This window comes from Dysidea avara, chromosome 13, assembly GCF_963678975.1.
Source record: "Dysidea avara chromosome 13, odDysAvar1.4, whole genome shotgun sequence".
Lineage (NCBI taxonomy): Eukaryota > Metazoa > Porifera > Demospongiae > Dictyoceratida > Dysideidae > Dysidea > Dysidea avara.
The window spans coordinates 8,393,103-8,412,327 of record NC_089284.1 but is presented as its reverse complement, the minus strand read 5'-3'; the positions used below and the strand labels follow the sequence as shown (position 1 = coordinate 8,412,327).

General features: G+C 38.1%; 1 protein-coding gene across 1 annotated transcript in view; it reads left to right on the top strand.

Moving 5' to 3' along the window:
• Positions 1-19,225, top strand: part of LOC136243647 (uncharacterized) — a 40,300-nt gene that overhangs the window by 5,215 nt on the left and 15,860 nt on the right. Inside the window, exons 6-21 of the mRNA XM_066035188.1 lie at positions 1,767-1,888; positions 2,423-2,585; positions 6,153-6,274; positions 7,565-7,712; positions 8,859-8,971; positions 9,419-9,566; positions 10,823-10,947; positions 12,340-12,514; positions 12,903-13,027; positions 13,159-13,327; positions 13,794-13,900; positions 14,872-15,028; positions 15,317-15,423; positions 17,106-17,162; positions 17,211-17,361; positions 19,067-19,188. Of these exons, the coding sequence (XP_065891260.1) occupies positions 1,767-1,888; positions 2,423-2,585; positions 6,153-6,274; positions 7,565-7,712; positions 8,859-8,971; positions 9,419-9,566; positions 10,823-10,947; positions 12,340-12,514; positions 12,903-13,027; positions 13,159-13,327; positions 13,794-13,900; positions 14,872-15,028; positions 15,317-15,423; positions 17,106-17,162; positions 17,211-17,361; positions 19,067-19,188 (2,111 nt within the window). The remainder of the gene's footprint in view (positions 1-1,766; positions 1,889-2,422; positions 2,586-6,152; positions 6,275-7,564; positions 7,713-8,858; positions 8,972-9,418; positions 9,567-10,822; positions 10,948-12,339; positions 12,515-12,902; positions 13,028-13,158; positions 13,328-13,793; positions 13,901-14,871; positions 15,029-15,316; positions 15,424-17,105; positions 17,163-17,210; positions 17,362-19,066; positions 19,189-19,225) is intronic.

The window sequence follows — 19,225 nt, the reverse complement described above, 5'->3', positions numbered from 1 at the left end:
ATCAGTGTTGTCTTATAGTAACCATTGGCTCACAAAATATTTTCATGCACATCACTGTGTATTACATACAGTTCATGTGGACTAGCTTGTCCTACCCTAGTAACCGTACTACTTTAGTAGGTATTACTGTAGTGCTTGTATCCAACCTTGAATCCATACAGCAAAAAAAAAAAAAATCAACACATTGCTAGCTATAACTTTAGTGTGTTTGCACTCTACCTTTACTGTCAGTAGTTTATTTTCATGTTACAATATTTTTAATCCCTGAATTGTACTGTCATTACCATTACTGTAGAGTCCTTCAGAAGAATCCAAGAATGCTTATACTGTCATGTATGGAAAACATGCAATAATATTAGTTGTGGTCTAGAGCTCTGGACGTATAAATTATTTTAGTATGGTTATGGCTGTTAGAGGCTATTTGAAAAAGAAAACGGTAAAGGGTAAATAAAGACTGTCTAGCGCTGTTTTCCAAAGGAAAGGCAGTCAATGAGTATGCTTTAGTCTTTCTTATTAGTACTTTACAGTGACCAGCACTGAAGGTCTGACAGCAACATGTACTGCAGCCTTAGGATTATCCTAACCTAACAGGAACTGGAGACTTTTGTAATGATTACTTAACTTAGCTAACAACAATAGTTGACATAAAGTTGTAGACCAATACATACCTTCACCTTACAAGCCACAATTGCCACAAGACTCCACAGACAATATGGATATATTGTTCATTGGACAATTCCCACTAGTGGTTTTCAAGATGCTGATAGAACATGCATAAGAACATCCAATGAATGTCCAATGATTTATACAGTGTACTTCTTTATATTTCCATTGTTCTGTAAAATAATGGATACTATTCACACGACATAAGGTTGTTCATGCGCATATTCGAACTTTATTTATGTCTTTCGAATAATACACCCTTCGAACCATTGAACGAATGCAGTACATTCGTTTATGCACTACTTTTTAAATACCTTGGTGTAGACATGAGGCCAAGTACATTTAAAAGTACTTAAGTAAAATACAAGTACTTTTGAATTCTCCAAGTACAAGTACTCCAGCAGCAATCAAGAGAGTACTTAAGTAAAGTACGAGTACATTTTTCTGTAGTAAAATATACACTGTATTCGGTGTATTGTAGAATGTAAGTGTGCCTTAGGAGGTTGGTACTTTCAGGTTTTTGTCAACAATTCTCCCTCCTAAACTCTTAAAATGCACTGACTTAAACAGCAGCATTGTTTTTGATTGCCAGAATGCTATAAGATCATTAATCATGGCTACATGACACATAGTAAGATTGGGGAAGGCACTAGAAGAATTGCAAGAAGTTGTAAACTGCACCCCTTCTTGTTATTCTCATTGTACACCCACTGCGTACAAACTACGTACAATGTTTGCAGTACTTACAATACTCAAGTACAAGTACTTAGCAAAGTACTTGAGTATAAGTACAAGTACATTGGGGAAATTAAGAAAGTATTTAAGTAAAGTACAAGTACTTTCAAGTCTGTACTTAAGTGTACTTAAGTATAAGTACTCATGTACTTGGCCCCATGTCTGCCTTGGTGTGACTAAATACAGTGGAGCTCGGTCACCTTCAGGCCATGGCCTTAATAGGCTTTTGACATGTATAAATTTCTCACTTGGGTAATTTTTAAAGTTAAAGAGATGGTCTTGCCATACAGCTGGCTGCTAATACTGGCTCCACTGTATTAGTATATTGCAGACTGCTATCTACGTATTCATTCTCTGTTTGTGTTTAGGTTTGGTTTTGTGAGTTTTCATTCTCCTGAAGAAGTGCAGAAAGGACTGTTGCTGGATGGCTATGAGTTTAAGGGAAGTCCATTAGTGGTTAAGACTGCAAGTGATTTGCCACCTCAACAGTGTATGTTGTACTTGTTGTCGAGTGTCTGTGTGGTAGATGTACTTGAAGGAGTTGCTATCATTGATAGCACTAAGGTGTACTAGCTTTACTGCCTGTAGTCCTGAAACAAATGCTCTGTCTGACATACAAACTTTTTAAAGGGACATATGTCATGGACCTAGATTACTGGTTTATAATTATCTCTATAATGCAGCTTTGTATACAAGAATGCACATGATCCCATCATATGTAGATTTGATTAATTGAGTGAGTGTAACATATAAGGAAAAGTGTTGAACGTTATAATTCATACCTATCACACACGCACATACACACACTACACGTGCACACACTACACATACACAGACACACACACATACATACACTCACATACACACTACGCACGCACACACTACGTGCACACACAACACGCGCACGCACACACCACGTGCACACACACACACACACACACACAAACTGATACATCAAATGCTATATAAACATTACGATTCTTTTTTTACTTTTCAACTCACTGTTTTTTGTGGTATTTTGCAGCTAAAAGCACTCCCACTAAGAGAGGAAGCAATCCACCATCTTCAACATTATATCTGAGTAATCTTTCCTTGCGTACTACAGAAGACATGCTGAGAGCAACATTTAAAGGGTGCATCAATGTAAGGACCCTCACCAGCAACAGGACGGCTAAAAGAAGGAGATGGTAAGAAAAGAGAGTTGGTAAATGATTGAGACGTACTGCTAAACCTGTTACTGTATGAGTCGTAGTGCATAAAGCATTAGTTTCAGGTGTACTTCCAGTCTTTTCCTTCCATATGTAATGCCATATAACAGACAAAGCAGAATGACTGCTTTTTTGGTGCTACCATTAGTCACACTATTTATAGACAGTTTTCATCACGTGTGCAAACATTGTGTACAGTAATTCGTGATTGTGCCTATGTATATAACAATTTGATGCACAGGTACCTGCACATTAAACTTGAGGTTGAGCAAATGGATTGTAATCTTTCGTCCTCTTTCACAAGATGCCAACACCTTTGAGAAGTATGCTGTACTCACTGTACTTGCATGAGTGGACAAGGAGAAACATGTACCCATGTAACATCAATATTGAAACAAGTGTTAGAATCCGAGGAACAACACCAACATGCACACAGGAGAAATGCCAGTACTATCATGTCTTCTTTACTGAAGAGTGTGGAATACTTGCCAATCAAAACATCGATTTCTCTTCAGCACGTGGAAAGAAACAAAAATTGGCTATAGATGATTGCGGTGAAGCTGCAATTGAACCACAGCACGCTACAGTACATGGCACTGAAACTGAATTGGAAACACTGTTTTAACACTTAAGCTGTGGAGACACCAAACTATTAATGCTTTCATTGGTTCCTCAATATTCAGACAATTACGTGCCTAAATCATCCTTAGAAATGTTCCCTGTGCAACTGAAGTAGCTTCAGGAAGCAAAATACCTAAAAGTAACTTGCAGTGATTTGTTGGATTTGTGTGAGTCCACTGACATGAACGTACAAGTGACTGAAGACATGGCCAAAGCAGTAGAAAAAAAGCAAACAAAAAAGAAAAACAATCTCAAAGCAGCTCAAAACTTTGGGGTATGCTTACAGAGATGGTCAGGTAACAGCTTCTTGTATGAAGGCTGTTTGCCACACTATTGTAGCAAACCCATCACAGTCTCTGATCAGAGTATTTGCTATCCCGAAGCTTACAACTTTTAAGCAAATGGACAGACTGGGGTTGTAAGCATGAAAAGAAAGCAAGAAATATTTATTACAAGCTTACCATACAAAACCATGACAACCTACAATTAGCAGACAGTGGGCTAGTCATCACACTGGCCATTTATTGGAGCATCCCCTGCTGGGAACAGAATTCACAATTAGTGCTACTTCTGCAAATTATGATTAGCCAACCTACTGCTGTTGCCATGGTCCTTAAGAAGGCATAAAGATTCCCTGTGACAACCCAGATTGTCTAATTTGAATGGTTTCACCTCAAATGTCTACATTTAATAGTGGTACCGAGGGGCAAATGATATCGTCCTGGCTGTTGTAAATTAGCACAATTTGTAAAAATTAAAAGTAAAACAAACAAAGTAACTAGTTAGTACCATGAGTGAATTTTTTTATTATTATTTACACTTGTTAGTACTTATGAGGATAAACTGACTAATATACAATAGTATTATTAGTACATGACTTTCATCAGTATAATCAATGGAGTTACACACATTAGTAAGGGCACAGCACATATGGACAATGTGGTGGATAAGAAGAACATCTTCGCCTGCTCTTTTAATAACAGACTATTGGGAGTATTCATGTCTGACCATCCCAATGGCCCTTTCAATCGGACATTGGCAATTGTTCTTGTTTCTTCTACTTCCAATGCTGAGAGTTGGCTCCTTTGGTAAAGCAGGGACATATAATGGCTTGCTTCATCCTAACAGACTCAGCAATATCAAAGCCTCTGTTGGCTAAACAATGTCCCCTGCTAACAATTTGTTCAAAACTCCTGAATGTTCTGTGAGGTGTTCATCACTGACATGGCTTCCACAAGGTTTGGAGACAAAAGCAATGGCTTCTTGGGGTACAATTCCTAAGAGCACCTTATCTGTGTTCCTGTGCTTATCACTGGACCATGTTGATACTCTTGCCCTCAAGTTTGATGGACGTTCCAAGTAGACTTCAATTATGATTTTTTTACCGAATGACACTTGAAAACAATTCGGCATTTTGTTCTGATAATTCTCTCATTTTGGCCAAACAATAAGGATTTTGAGCCTGTTATCCATTTGCGTGAGCCACTTGAGAACAATTCTGGACACTGCAGCTGCAAAGCGATATACTAGATCTACAATGGGACTATTAAGTCTTAGTTTCACCAATACAGGCATCAGTTGTTGAAAAGTGGTGAGCTTGCAAATTGCAGTCCTCTCACTGGGTAAAGTTATGCAAACATGGTTTTTTTGAAAATAGCCATCACAACTTTTAAATTTGGCAAGCCAGTGTAGAAATTAACAATGCTATCATCCTTCAAAGATTCTTCACAAAAAAGGTGGTAAATGCTGTTGCAGTTTACGAGACAATTTGTCTATTACTGACAGACACTTCTGTAACTCCTATTGCAATTCAACAATCTTTTCTGCACACTTACATTCAAAAGCAATCATCCTGCTGCATTTGATGATGTCTTTATCTGATACTTATTCTATCTACTACAGCACTTCTCAAGTTTCAAAACTTTCCACAGTTTCTTGAACAATTTCTTGTACTACTTTGCTCACAGTTTTAGAAGTAATATCTCCACAAGCCATCTCCATTTGTCAGGCAAACACAGCAGCTTATTCTTCTTGTAGCTGAATATCATTTTGCCGTCTAGCTCTCTCCAAACAAGGTGCTGTTTCCAGTTGTCTTCACTTTTATGCCTCGTATGTAGGTTTGGTAGCCAGTCGATGTTGGTTTCATCCATTTGTTTAGTCTTGAGCATATCTGATACTTGTCTATCTTGTTTATGTCAATTCTTTGACAACTCTAACTGCCTCTTTCCATAATATGATGTCACAGCAGGAATCCTGTAGCATGATACATGTTTATCTCTGTCTGATCAGTTAGTACACCCTGTAGCCTCACAAATAACCATACTTATGCCAGAACAGGGTGTACACCAAAATGGTGTATGCGTAGGCAAACGTTTGGATTGTGCAATCAACGTTCTATAGCAGCCTAACATTTTTGGCACCATTCATTACTTTAATGTGGTGTGCTTATCAATGCCCCCCCACCCCATTTCTCATGGTTTGCAAATCAGAGTAACAGCTACAAAGTTGTAGCATGAAACTTGCATGTGTAACAGTCTAACATGCAAGTTACTGACATACTCTACCAATGGATAAAGCAATCCTCAATGTCATCGGAGCCTGCAAATACAAATGTGATGTTTGTTCCAAACAGCCGGACTGAAGTAAGGACATGGCCTTTAATAAAGCCAGGAGTGAACAGTAAAACTAAAGGAGGCTGTCCAGAAAAGACTAATGACATTTATGTCAACGATTTTTAAATATATTTAAAATGACACATTGATGTTATTTTTTATTGTTGCAGCCTTTCTTAGAGCCACCACTTTTAATTTTGCATTTTTCACCCAGATTTTTTCCTAAAGGGTATTAGGTGTAATTAGCATCCTCTTATGCATACTCTAACAAAACAATAACTAACTTTTTTAGTTACTTTTTATCCTTTTGTAGTTATGCTTTTGTGGAGTACTCCAGTGTGGAAGAAGCCAAAACAGTGTTTGATAAACCAGAAAGCATTGAAGTGGATGGTCGTGTGTTGGTCATCGAGTTTGCATCATCTTCACCACAACATTGTAAGGCTGACAGTACCACATATATCCATATTAAAGCCGGCTGGGCTTAATTACATGCTGAGTAACTGTACTTCATCCCAAATGTCAAGGTGCTAAGAACTATAAACACACTCTTTGTCCCCAATCGTTCTTCACCCTGTGCACTCTAAGAAATAAACGTGTGGACCCGAATAGACACTGGGCTTGTTGAAACACCAGGTCCAAAATCACTTATAGGAAACAAACACCCCATGTGGATAATACAATGTACAATACAGTGAACCTTTGGTTATCCGAACCCCTTTGTTTTCAGGCAATGATAAAAGTGTTCAGATAAATGAATTGTTTGGATAATCGAAGCCCATACATAGAGGTGTACCGATATGGGTTTTTGGCATGTACCGATATCCGATATTAATGCCACCAAAAGAAGCCAGTAGCCGATCCGATATTTGCATTACAAACAAAAGCCATGGATGATCTTTGCAAAAGTTTACATTACCCACTCTACAACAACATGTGCATATATTCATTGTTCACTCTATGCCTGTGGTGGTAGTGGCTTGGTTTTCTATTGTGCAATCCAGACAATAGGCACCCATAAACATTTTATGTATACTCCCATGAAGCCTTAAATGGATATTTCTACATTACTGCATTTTAATGGCTTGTACAAAGGCTGGTACAGCAAGTTTCCTTGGTTATCCTGTGACTATTCTTTTTATTACAAAGGTACTATATAACTGCTTCATTTTTATTCCAGCAACAAACCCTAGAATCACGTGTATTTATATGGCTTCTCATAGTGTAGTGCTTGTTGGTAAAGTGAACAATAAGCCCCTGGCATTAAAGAACCACATGCATAACATAGAAAACCAATATATAATCCATTTATGTACAAACTATTGCTACTGTATAAATATCAGTAGCGATATCAGTCCTCCTACTATTCTGTACCGATATTGGTAAAAATTACCATATCGGGTGCCAATATTTTAGCTGATCGATTATCGGTACACCTCTACCCATACATTTATATACAGAGTTCTGTTGAAATACTCTAATAGAACATACACGTGTACTACTCTAATAGAACAGTCATTTCCAATTTCAGATAAACGAGGGTCAGATAACCGAGGGTCTACTGTATGTATAAATAGTTGAAGCAAATGTACTAGCTGTTAAGGAGCCATGTTTCATTACCTCCATCCATATAATTATTATTCTAACATGTGCACACACACACACACGCACTACACCCACTATAATTTTATTTTGTTGTTTTTAATCCAATACGTTGTTGTTCAGTAGCTGATGTTGGTAAGAGAGCAAATCATCCACCCTGTCCAATACTACATGTAAAGAACCTCTCCTACAACACTTCAGAATCCGAGTTGAAGGCAGCATTTGAAGGCTGCCTTGGTGTTATGATCATCAAAGAATTCGGCAAAAGCCTAGGGTAAGGTATGGTTGAAGCACTGCTTCCTTGTAGCATGCTTGGAAACATCAGGGCTATAGTTATGAGGCATGGAAGCATACTGGTCATGATAATATACTGTAAAGAATGTAGGTTTCTGTAGTAAGGCCCTGCATTATTTCCAAAGTTCTTGATTCATTAGTTTTAAAGAAAAGGAAAATATATAGTACTGTGTATTAGGGATCATGAAGGTTTGGGCTTTTCTGGCCAAAAAATATCACCCTAAAACCAGCCTCACAATACCTTCATGGTTTGTTGGCAGTATCGGTGAGATATAAGCAAGTGTGTCTACTGAGCGGCCAAAAGCACTTCCGGTAAGTTTCTATGGAATTTTAATTTTTAGCAGAATTTCCTACTGACTGACTTGCTGCCAGATACCTTCAAGTAACTCGACAGGCTACGGACCTGATTTTTTCACTGTTCAGCCTGACATACTACAGTACGTACAATGCATGCTTCATGGACTTACCTGTTGTCCTGCTTTGTGTCCCATTTATCCTTGCTGACAGTGAAAGGTGTCAATTTGCAGTAGCGCAGCGTATGGCTACATATTGGGAATCGCCCAAGTGTTCCGTTGTGACTGGATGTCCTTTACATAGTGTTCCTTTTTTGCAATGCTGCGTAACACACTGAACATAGCTTAACACAAAACGTAATGACACTTTGCTTTTCAGTAACAATTGATAGTTGGGGTGTACATCAAATGCAAAATTGACATACCTGTTGTTATTCCCTCCTATTGATTTGGTATGCGCTGGTTTAAAAAGTAAACAAACAAGTAGAAGGAAAATTTGATTAGAGATCATAGCCATAAAAAAGTATAGTGAAACAAGGGAGGTCACCTACAACTGCAGATATACTAGTGGACATTTAATCCCTAATTCAGTCTTGGGTATAGACTGAATTAGGGATTAATTGTCCACTAGTATATCTGCAGTTGTAGTATACTAATTCTTTACTAGTAACCACACCCACTGTAATATTTGGCATTTCTAATATTCAGTATCACAACAACACGTAAATGCACACACATACACACAGTGGCAATTGTAACATGCAAGGCTCCCAGCTGGGAGCTATTTCTATTAGATGCACACCACAATATTAACTTGATTGTGTTCTATCTAGTTATGGTTTTGTGTACTATTCCACGGTGGAAGAAGCCAAAAAAGTGTTTGATAAACCAGAGAATATTGAAGTGGACGGTCGTGTTTTAGTTATTGATTTCAAAAAACCTGAATGTAAGGATAAAAGTATATGTACAGTTCATTTGTTTTTGGTTTTTCTTGTCAGGAAATCCTGAACCACATGAATTGTGTAGTTGTTGGGTGCTGTCATACTAAATGCAACTGCTCTAACAGAATACACAAACTCTTTAGCGATGAAATACTCCCAATGACATGCACATGAACACATGCCTACAGTGAATATGCACACATGCACTTAATCAATACAGTAGAACCTCAATTATCCGAACCCCTTGGGACTAGGGTCTGAAAATCCATATCTCTGAAACTGTATCTTAAAAACATTTTAAAATTTCAGAATTATCAACTACCCTAATAGAACAGTCACTACTCTAATAGAGCAGTCTTTTCCGTAGTTCAGTTTACTGAAAATCCAGATAAGTGGGGTCCAGATAACCAAGGTTCCACTGTATTCTTTTAAATTCATTGTTGTTTCTGCAGATGATCATGATACCACCAATCCACCAAGTCCAGTGTTGTTTGTGACTAGGCTCCCCTTCGATGCTACAGGGGATACATTGAAGACAGCATTTGAAGGATGTGTTGATGCAAAGGTGGTAGTGGATCCTGTTACTGGTGGAAGTAAAGGGTAAGTACATGTGGTTGAGACATGGTGTTGTGTGCTCTTGCGTCACTCATTCAGGACCAACTTAAATATAATTTAAAATATCTTTAAACCTTGTTTGTTGTATGGTAGTACAGTGTGACTGGATCTACGAAAACTGTTCTTATCGCCCAAGACAGGAAGTTTGATTTTTTCACACAAACACAAAGCTTAATGAATGTACTATCAAGTTTCACTGTCACAGTCAACCAGAGTAAAGTGGTCTGTTTTTGCTGGCTGCTTTTTTAAAACACAGTGGTGAGCCGTACGAGTGGTCTGGGGTCTTGATGGAGCCCTGGTCAACCAGGAGATGGCTGTGTGTGGCTATACAGCTCCATGGTGTTGGACAATGACCTGTGCTGTAAATTTCGTTTCATTTTAGCCAGTCCAGAGCCCTGAATGGCCCTTAACTTGGCCTAATTCATCCCAACATATTCCTTTTCAATTTTTGAACACCATCTTGCCCGCCTTTCAAGGCCCCCACCTCCCACCCTTTTTGCAGGTCGCCTGATACAGTCAACCTCAGTTTAAAAAGTATCTAAAATGGCAGGAAACTTAGCTGTTGACTACTTCTTCAGTGGATGATCAGGAAGGTAACAAATTGTTGTAAAACATGTGAAAATTTGGTATGCGTAGCTACCACCATTGGCCAGTTACAACACTCTGAATATTTAAAACCGACGTTTCTCGATACTTTTAAATGGGCGATAAGACCGGTTTTCCCAGAGACAGTCACATATTAGAGATTGTGAAAGTTTACACCTTTTTTACAAGTACTGGCCTAACACTGTAATTTAATGATGTGTCTGGTGTCATTCTTTCTTTTGATGTGGTTCACCAGTCATAATTATGAAGTACAAGTAATGACAATAAGTAATGATATTTTAGTCAGTAATATAGTTTGTAACAACAAGCCAGCTACGTATGTTCACCTCATATTACAAGCTGTCACTTTTGAACCTTCTGTGGCTCTTGTGAAGTAATCATAATGGTAGATGCTGGCTTCCCATTGTCTTCCCGATCTAATTTTACATGCCATATTGCAGTACTTGCAAACCTACCACCGCCATAGAGTAGAAATAGCATGCTTAAGTTTTTTACAGTCACAATTCACTACAAACAGTTTTAATGGATTGACGTACAGGTCACACTGTTAACTATTATAGTGTATGTGGGTATTTTAATAGCTGTATGTACGTACATGTGCAGGTGTGACTTGTTTGACATTTTGTTTCATGTAGCTATGGGTTTGTGGAGTATGCCAGTGTGGAGGAAGCTCAAGCAGTGGTGGAAAGTCAAGAGAAGATCACAATGGATGGCCATACTACTCTGTATATTGACTACTCGAGTCGTTTTCCAAAAAAACGTAAGACCAATTGTGTACAAGACTACAAAATTATATGTGTCAAGATAGACAAAGTCACTGTACCTTATTTTCTGAGAAGAGCCAATCATTTTAAATGCACCTATCTACTCCCTCTTATGGAATTTTTTCACAAGTAGCAGCCAATCCACAATGGTTCCCCCCTTGGGATTAAAAAAACAACGTTTTGCAGTATATATTAAACCTTATTGCTACATCTACCTGCCAAAGTTTCCAAGCATCAGCTGCTGTTGCTATTTACTTTCAACTAAGGCATCAGTTATTGGAACACGGCTGAACATTTTTTTTATCATTATAGCTATGATATAGTGTTGCCAAAAATTAAGATACTCTACTAGAGCAGTCACATAACAAAATTTCATGCAGATAAAGATAATGAATTAAAGTATATCACAAAATTGCAGTGTAGGTTGTCATCACAATGAAATGTTATTGTGTCTGGTGATCTTATGCTACACAAACAACAGTGCAACAAGGAAAAGGTTCCTTGTTGGCTTCTTCACTTCAGTGTATCTGTAATGAAGCAAACAAGAGTTTAAAAAACCACCTTTTCAACACCTTTAAGTTAAGGTAACTGTGAAAGCATGCACAACAACTGTTTACATAACAATTTTTACCAATATAGTGTTAGAAAAGCAGATACGTGGTGTGTAGTTGGATTAGGCTGAGTGTCTTTGATAACTAGTAGTAATATCGTGATACTATCGTTATCGTGATATAAGAGTTACTGTGAATAGTGATAATTGTACTATTGCTCAGCTCTACCCCAACTCACTACAACTCATTTGTTGAACGTTGCTAAGTAACTTGTAGGCGGGCAGGTTTTTCCAATTTAAAATGCCCAGTGCACGTGATGACCTCTCTGAGTGTGTTCTTGCTAGCATTTTACTATTCACTATATAGATGTAAGTGAGAATTAGAGTTATACCAATGTGAGAACCTTCTAGTTAACACTATTCAACCTGCAGTTAAACTTGTAATAAACTGCTTACCTTTGCTATGGCATTGCTTCTCAAGTATACTTTCAAGCATGTTAAGCACTTCTAAAAGTATTTATCATGTAATGACTTTAAAGTGTGGTGATGCTTAAATCTTTCTGTAAAAGTCCTTGAATGATGAGATTCAATGTTGTGGGGTGATTTTTACTCATTGCTAGCTAGTTTACCATGAGTGGAACCAATTACCTCTTCCATTGTGTTAGTAAAGGTTGACCATGGCTCTAGCTTTGTATGGTGCTCTTCTACTTTGGAGCTGGAAACCAATCAGAAATTTTGTAACCACCCCACACGTGCGCGCACACACACACACACACACACACACACACATACACACGCACACACGTGCTACTCATACTATATTTCTTTTCTTTTTTAGACATTTCAACAGCTGAAAAAGATTCCAAAAGTGCTATAGAGAAAGAAACCAATCCACAGTATCCAACATTGTTTGTGGGTAACCTCAGCCCCAAGACTACAGCATCCAAACTGAAGGCAGCATTTAAAGGATGTATTGGTGTTAATGTCCTCAAAAAGTCAGGCATAAGCAGAGGGTAAGGAATAGTTGATGGCAAGAACACACCACTCCTATGGTACATGTTTAGAAACAGCAAAACTTTTGTTGTTAGTTCTTCATATGTAATGATGAGTTCCTGCAGGCTTGCTTGGTATATTTGTTGCTGTTAACATTTTCTAGTTGGTAGATATTGTGGCTCCCACTTTTTGTAGCGGTAATGGAAAAGCTCATGGACTCTATTGTTGTAGCTGCTATTGCTCCAGCCTGTGTAGCTGTAAAACAGGAATCAGGGGTATTCAAAGTTGGTCTTCTTAGAGAGGTGGCCGCTAAGACAGGTTCCACTGTGTACACATCCTGTAGGTCACTGGCCTTGATCCACACTTGACTAATAGGATTAATGACTGAATTTTTGTCATTTTTTACAGTTTTGGATTTGTGGTTTATGCCAGTGTAGAAGAAGCCAAAGCAGTGCTTGATAAGCAAGAGAAGATTGAGGTGGACGGTAATGTTTTGTTTATTAGATTCAAATCTACTGAGCAAAAAATGGAAGGTAAGGCCAAGTAGATGCACAGCCATGCACTAACAAGATCCTAAGTACACACACACGCACGCACACACACACACACACACACACACACACAAACACATTAATTTTAGTGCATTCATTGTTTAACGCAACAGGTGATTTTGTTGCTGATAGTACTTCAAACAAAGAAAGAATTCCGCCAACTTCAACACTGTGTGTGAGGAATCTCCCCTACAGTGCCACAGAGGCTACGTTGAAGGCTGTGTTTGAAGGATGTATTAATGCCACTGTGATTGAAGATCCTTTTACCAGCATAAGCAAAGGGTAAGCAAGTAGAATATATATATATATATATATATATATATTTATTTATTTGGGAGGCTGTCCACTGCGACAATGCTCTTGACTAATTTGACTTTCCATCATTTGATTAGGGTTGGGAAATATTTCAATATATATCACCTAATCAAATTCCCGCAATACAATTGTTGCATTTATCTAGCCTCCATAATATTATTGCATAGGCAATATTTGTCACATTTTGCAATAATTATTGTACTTACTGTCTGATTTGTGTCTATTCTGGGCCTCGTATATGATGCAGTTTTGTGCATACCACTGACCATGTCAATTGATTAACTTTTAGCAAAAAGTAAATCTTAGTAAATGTTAGTAAATCAAAATTTTCAGTGAAAACAAACACTTATATTGACATTGTAGACTTAAAGTGCAATAATCGCAAGTCATAAAATAATTATCATGCAACTATAAATTTGATTTTTTTATTTAGCTATGGGTTTGTGGAGTATGCCAGTGTGGAAGAAGCTAAAGAAGTGATGGAAAGACAAGAGAACATCACGATGGATGGTTGTACTTTGTGGATCACAAATTCAAAAAGTTAGAACAAGAATGTGCACTGTTTCAATGGGCTTATACTGTACATGTTATATATAATCTGGGCTGTGTTCTTGATACTTGTAAATGTACCAAACATGTTCAGTAACTTGAGTTCTCTTCTTTTTTTTTTCTTTTTGGATCATATACTGTAGGTTTCCACATTCTCACAGCCTCATTTACTTGACAGGTATAACCAAGCTCTAAAGTGCCTTGAGTGTGACCCAAAATGCTTCCAGTTTGTTTATTTTCTACTGACTGACTTACTTATGTATCAAAAAGGTGTAATTCGTCAACGGCTAAAGTTACAGGCTAAATTTTTCACTGCTAAATGTCGCTTCAGCCTGACAGGTGCTACCACAGTACATACAAATGCACACATCATGGACTTACCTTTGTCCTCCTTTGTGTCTCAATTCTTTACACTGACAGCACAATGTGTCAGTTCATGATAGCGCAGAGACAATTATAATTTTTTCAAATTTCAGTGAAAAAGTCAGACAACCTAAAGCGTTACCTGACATTGATATACTACTGTTTTATGCAATTTGTCATAATAGGGAAATCCTTATGATACATTGATAGAATAGAGTGACTCATCCTATACAATCACTGTTGTCAAATTGCATTTGCTATTATTGACAATGCTTCACTATAAAAATTCTATAACTTTCTTCTATTTTGGTCTGACATTTTGTCAGGCAGGTTCCATTATGGTCAGCCATGCATGATATTTGCCTGACAAATGGCCTATGTCAGGCAGTAATAATTGATGCTGTGATAGCGTATCGTAGCTTCCATGATAGGGTATGCTTATTGGAGTATAGAGTTAGTGTGAGCATACACACACACACACGCACACACACACACACACACACACACACACACACACACACACACACACACACACACACACACACACACACACACACACACACACACAAACCAGTGGTATATTCTCTTTTTGTGTTTAGATAGTTATGATGCTACTGTCAACAGAGGAACCCATCCACCAACTTCAACTTTGTACGTGAATAGACTGTCCCCCGATACTACAGTTCCCCAGTTGAAGACAGCATTTGAAGGATGTGTTGATGCTAAGATCATCATGAAGCACGGGAAAAGCTTAGGGTAAGGTGGAACGCATTACTCAGATGCAGCACATTTAAACCCAACAGATTATATTTCAAATTCTTTGAACCTTGCACTGTTAATGTTATCGTGAAAAGCATGCTATAAGGAAGTATAGATGGCTCACTCTTTGTTGCTGTTGTTGACATTTGTATTTTTCTCCATGAAAATATGTACGTACTAGGGTATGCATTGTATTAGAGTAATTAGATTGATATACATAGTTATAGGATGGACTGGCACCTCAGCTCGAACACTTATGCACTGACTTTGTTTGTTTTTGTGTAGTTATGGTTTTGTGAGCTATGCCAGTGTGGAAGAAGCCAAAGCAGTGTTTGATGAACAAAAAGATATCAAGTTGGATGGTAAAGTTTTATTCATTGATTTCTCAGAAGGTAAATAAACACGAATCCAACCAATTAATACTCCCTTTATTTCTAAATCCAAATACATACTATATAACTATATAGATGCCACATAAACTTAATTATTAGTTTCTCATTGCCGCCTGTGTTGCCATTTTCCTTGCCACATCAATGGCATAGCTGATACAATGTAGGAAAAAAGAAACACTAGTTACGCACTCATGCATTAGTTTAAATAAATTAGCATATTTTAATATACTGTATACCCGGAAATTTTCACAGTATGTAATTTTCATGGTTTTCGTGGTTAGTAAAGCTACCATGAAATTGTATCACATGAAAATTTATGTGTATCCTGCAATCTTCAACTCACCTTACTGATAAATTTAATTGTGTGGGTGACTAAATTTATATAATTTTGAATGGAATAAGCTATGTGGTGGCTCCTGGTGTGTGATTGTAGGCATACGTGGACTCCACACATGCTTACAAACACACACATTCCCAATATAAAGTGGGTGTGGCTCACAAAAGAAGCTGAAACACTAGACTGTGCCGTGCACAGATTTGCCGCTATGGTGCTACTTTTTTTTTCACGGTGGCAAATTTATAATTAAATATAACAGAAAAGTAACACCAGTATGTACAACTAGCTAAAACAAAGATAAATAAATAAAAGTCACCCTAATAGCTACAATTCTGGGGCTTGGAGAATGGGAAATCAGTGTCTTTGCACTGAAAAGCCCAGTATCTCAGTATTATTGGTCCATAATAACACTGAAGTTGTTGCAACAATTTTTTTCCGGGCTTGTTTGGTTTAAGCTCCACTTCTGGCATACGATCAGCGATGTGGAGAGTGAGAAGAGTGAAGGATGATCAAATTTCTACTATGAGAGGGATAAAGTCTACTTGGTTCGGATGTGCTTGTATGACAAAATCAATCCATACCCTTCGTGGCTGTGTGTCTTCAAATCTGATTCGTGAAATTTAAAATGAAAAAGGTGTGTCTTTGAATCTGATCCGTGAAATAACCATGAAATATACATACCGCAAAAATTTTCAGGTATACAGTACTGGGCTCACGTTCACCTGAGCCCCCGCCAAATACGGTAACATCAAAGAGGTGAACACTTGCTCACTCCTAATGGTTTTGTACATGTTTCTGTGACCAGACCAACTGCTGTACTCTCCTGTCACTCACACACACACACACACACAACACACAACACACACACACACACTACACAACACAACATGCACACACACACACACACTACACAACACACTACACAACATGCACACACACACACTACACAACATGCACACACACACACACACACACACACACACACACACACACACACACACACACACACACACACACACACACACACACACACACACACACACACACACACAACACACAACACACACACACACTCACACACACACACTACACAACACTACATGCACACACACACTACACAACACACTACACAACATGCACACACACACACACACACACTACACAACACACACACACACACACAACACACACACACACAACACACACACACAACACACACACACACAACACACACACAACACACACACACACTCACTACACAACATGCACACACCAGACTCATGCTGACTGGTACACCAAACAATGTAATTGTATCAATGATGTGTTACTGTTTATAATTCAACAGCTAAAGTTGAAGATGTTTCTATCAAGAGAAGAAACGTGTTACCATCGATATCTTCAAGTAACCTCTCCAACAACATAAACTGTATTTATTCTATTGTTTTGACAGCTAAAGAAACTGTCTGGAGAGAAGACAGCCAACCATCTTCAAGGTTGTTTGTGAGTAACCTCTACTGGCATACTACAGATGACATGTTGAAGGCAGCGTTCGAGGGATGTATTGATGCTGAGATAATTCGGCAGGGTGGCATAAGCAAAGGGTAAGGGAAGGAATCATTGTTTGGTGAGGGTATTGTGCTCTCATGTAGTATGTTTAGAACCAACAAAATCATAAAGTGTGATGAAAAGGTCTGAGAAAAATAATTTGCTCAACTTTGGGTTTGTTTGCAATTGTGAAACAGTGGGCATTTCAAGCCTCGTGCTTTGCCCACAGTGTTACAAAATAAAAAACGGTCTTATCGCTCATTTAAAGATAACAAGAAATGCCAGTTTTAAGTAGTATGTTGTAGCTCGCCAATGGTTGAAGCTACGTTTACATTTTCACACGTTATATGCTAATTCCTTACCTTCCAGACCATCTACTGTACAAGTAGCCAACAGCTAAGTTTGCATAGTTTTAAGTCGATGTTGAGTCCAATTGTTGACTATTAGGCAAGCTCCAATAGGTGTGGTGGAGGGGGGTAAGAGGTTGTTTGCAGAATGAAAGAGGAACGTGTAGGGATGAATTAGGCCTAATTTTGGACCATTCAGGTCTCAAAACTAACTAAAATGAAAGGAAATTTGCAGCACAGGTCTTTATTTAACACCATGGAGCTGTACATCCACATGCAGCGATCCCCAGGATAGCCAAAGCTCTTAGAGTCCTGTACGGATTACCACTGTGCAGCCAGCAAAAGCAGACCACTCAAGTCTAGCTGAGTTTGTTTGTGAAATTTGATAGTTTATTCATCTAGCTTGGTGAAAAATCAAACCTGCTGTCATGGGCGAAACTTAAGACCAGTTTTGCCAGATCCAGTCGTATAAAATTGGGCAAATATAGTACTTACTTAAGTGAAATATCTGCATGTTTTACCGATTTCTGATATTCCGATATCATGATATCAGTACTGATACCAATATTAAGCTTTGTCGGTGCACCTCTACTTTTAACCAGGTGCATGCCTGCTGGCATGGTTACTGTAATTGTATTGGAATAATTGTGTTTGTTTGTCTATATTCTTCTGCCCACGTGAGCAAAAAGTTTTGTGTTAAAAAAGTTTTATAAATGGGCTATATGAGTTATATGAGCTTAAAACAACTGAACATTGCGTATCTAACCTTGTGGACTACCAGGAATAATAGATTTCTTCGAGGTGAAAGGGAGCATGTCCCGTACTTATGTGAATGAAAATGAAGGGCATGCAATCAATCCAGTCACCTTGGAAATATGGACAATTCATTGGGAAACCATGCACATGCTACCATGAATCAACGTCTTATGCTGTCAGCAAGAAGAAATAGGACACAGAGAAGGACAAAGGTGAATCCATGATACGTGCATTGTACATAGTACAGAATGCCAAAAGGCACCAGTCCAGCTGAAGCAATGTCTATCAGTCAAGCTCGTAGCCTTAGCCATTATTGAGTTACACTTTTCTAAAGGCATTGCAGTTAGTTCCACTGAATAAAAATTGTAAAGTTCCGTATCAATTTATCTGAAATGTTCTGGAAGACACTTTTGGGCTTGACTCTACCTAACCAATACTACCAAGGTGCCATTGAAGCTATTGTGAGGTTGATTTCTGGTCAATTTTTTTTTTGTGAAAATGTGTAACCTCCATGATCCCTAATATACAGTACTAATGATACTCAAATTCATGTTTTTCCTCACATTTGTATAGTTAGTGATGGGGCTTATCTTGACCACATGCAGTGCACTTAGCTAATAAAATTTTCCATCATTATTGGATTTTATGCTTTATGTAGTTTTGGTTTTGTGGAGTATGCCAGTCTAGAAGAAGCCAAAGCAGTGTATGATAAACAAGAGAAGATCATTGTGGATGATCGTGTTTTACGGATTGAGTATGCAACACCTAAACAAACGAAAGGTAAGAGACCAACAAGATGCACAGCTGTAGTTAGACA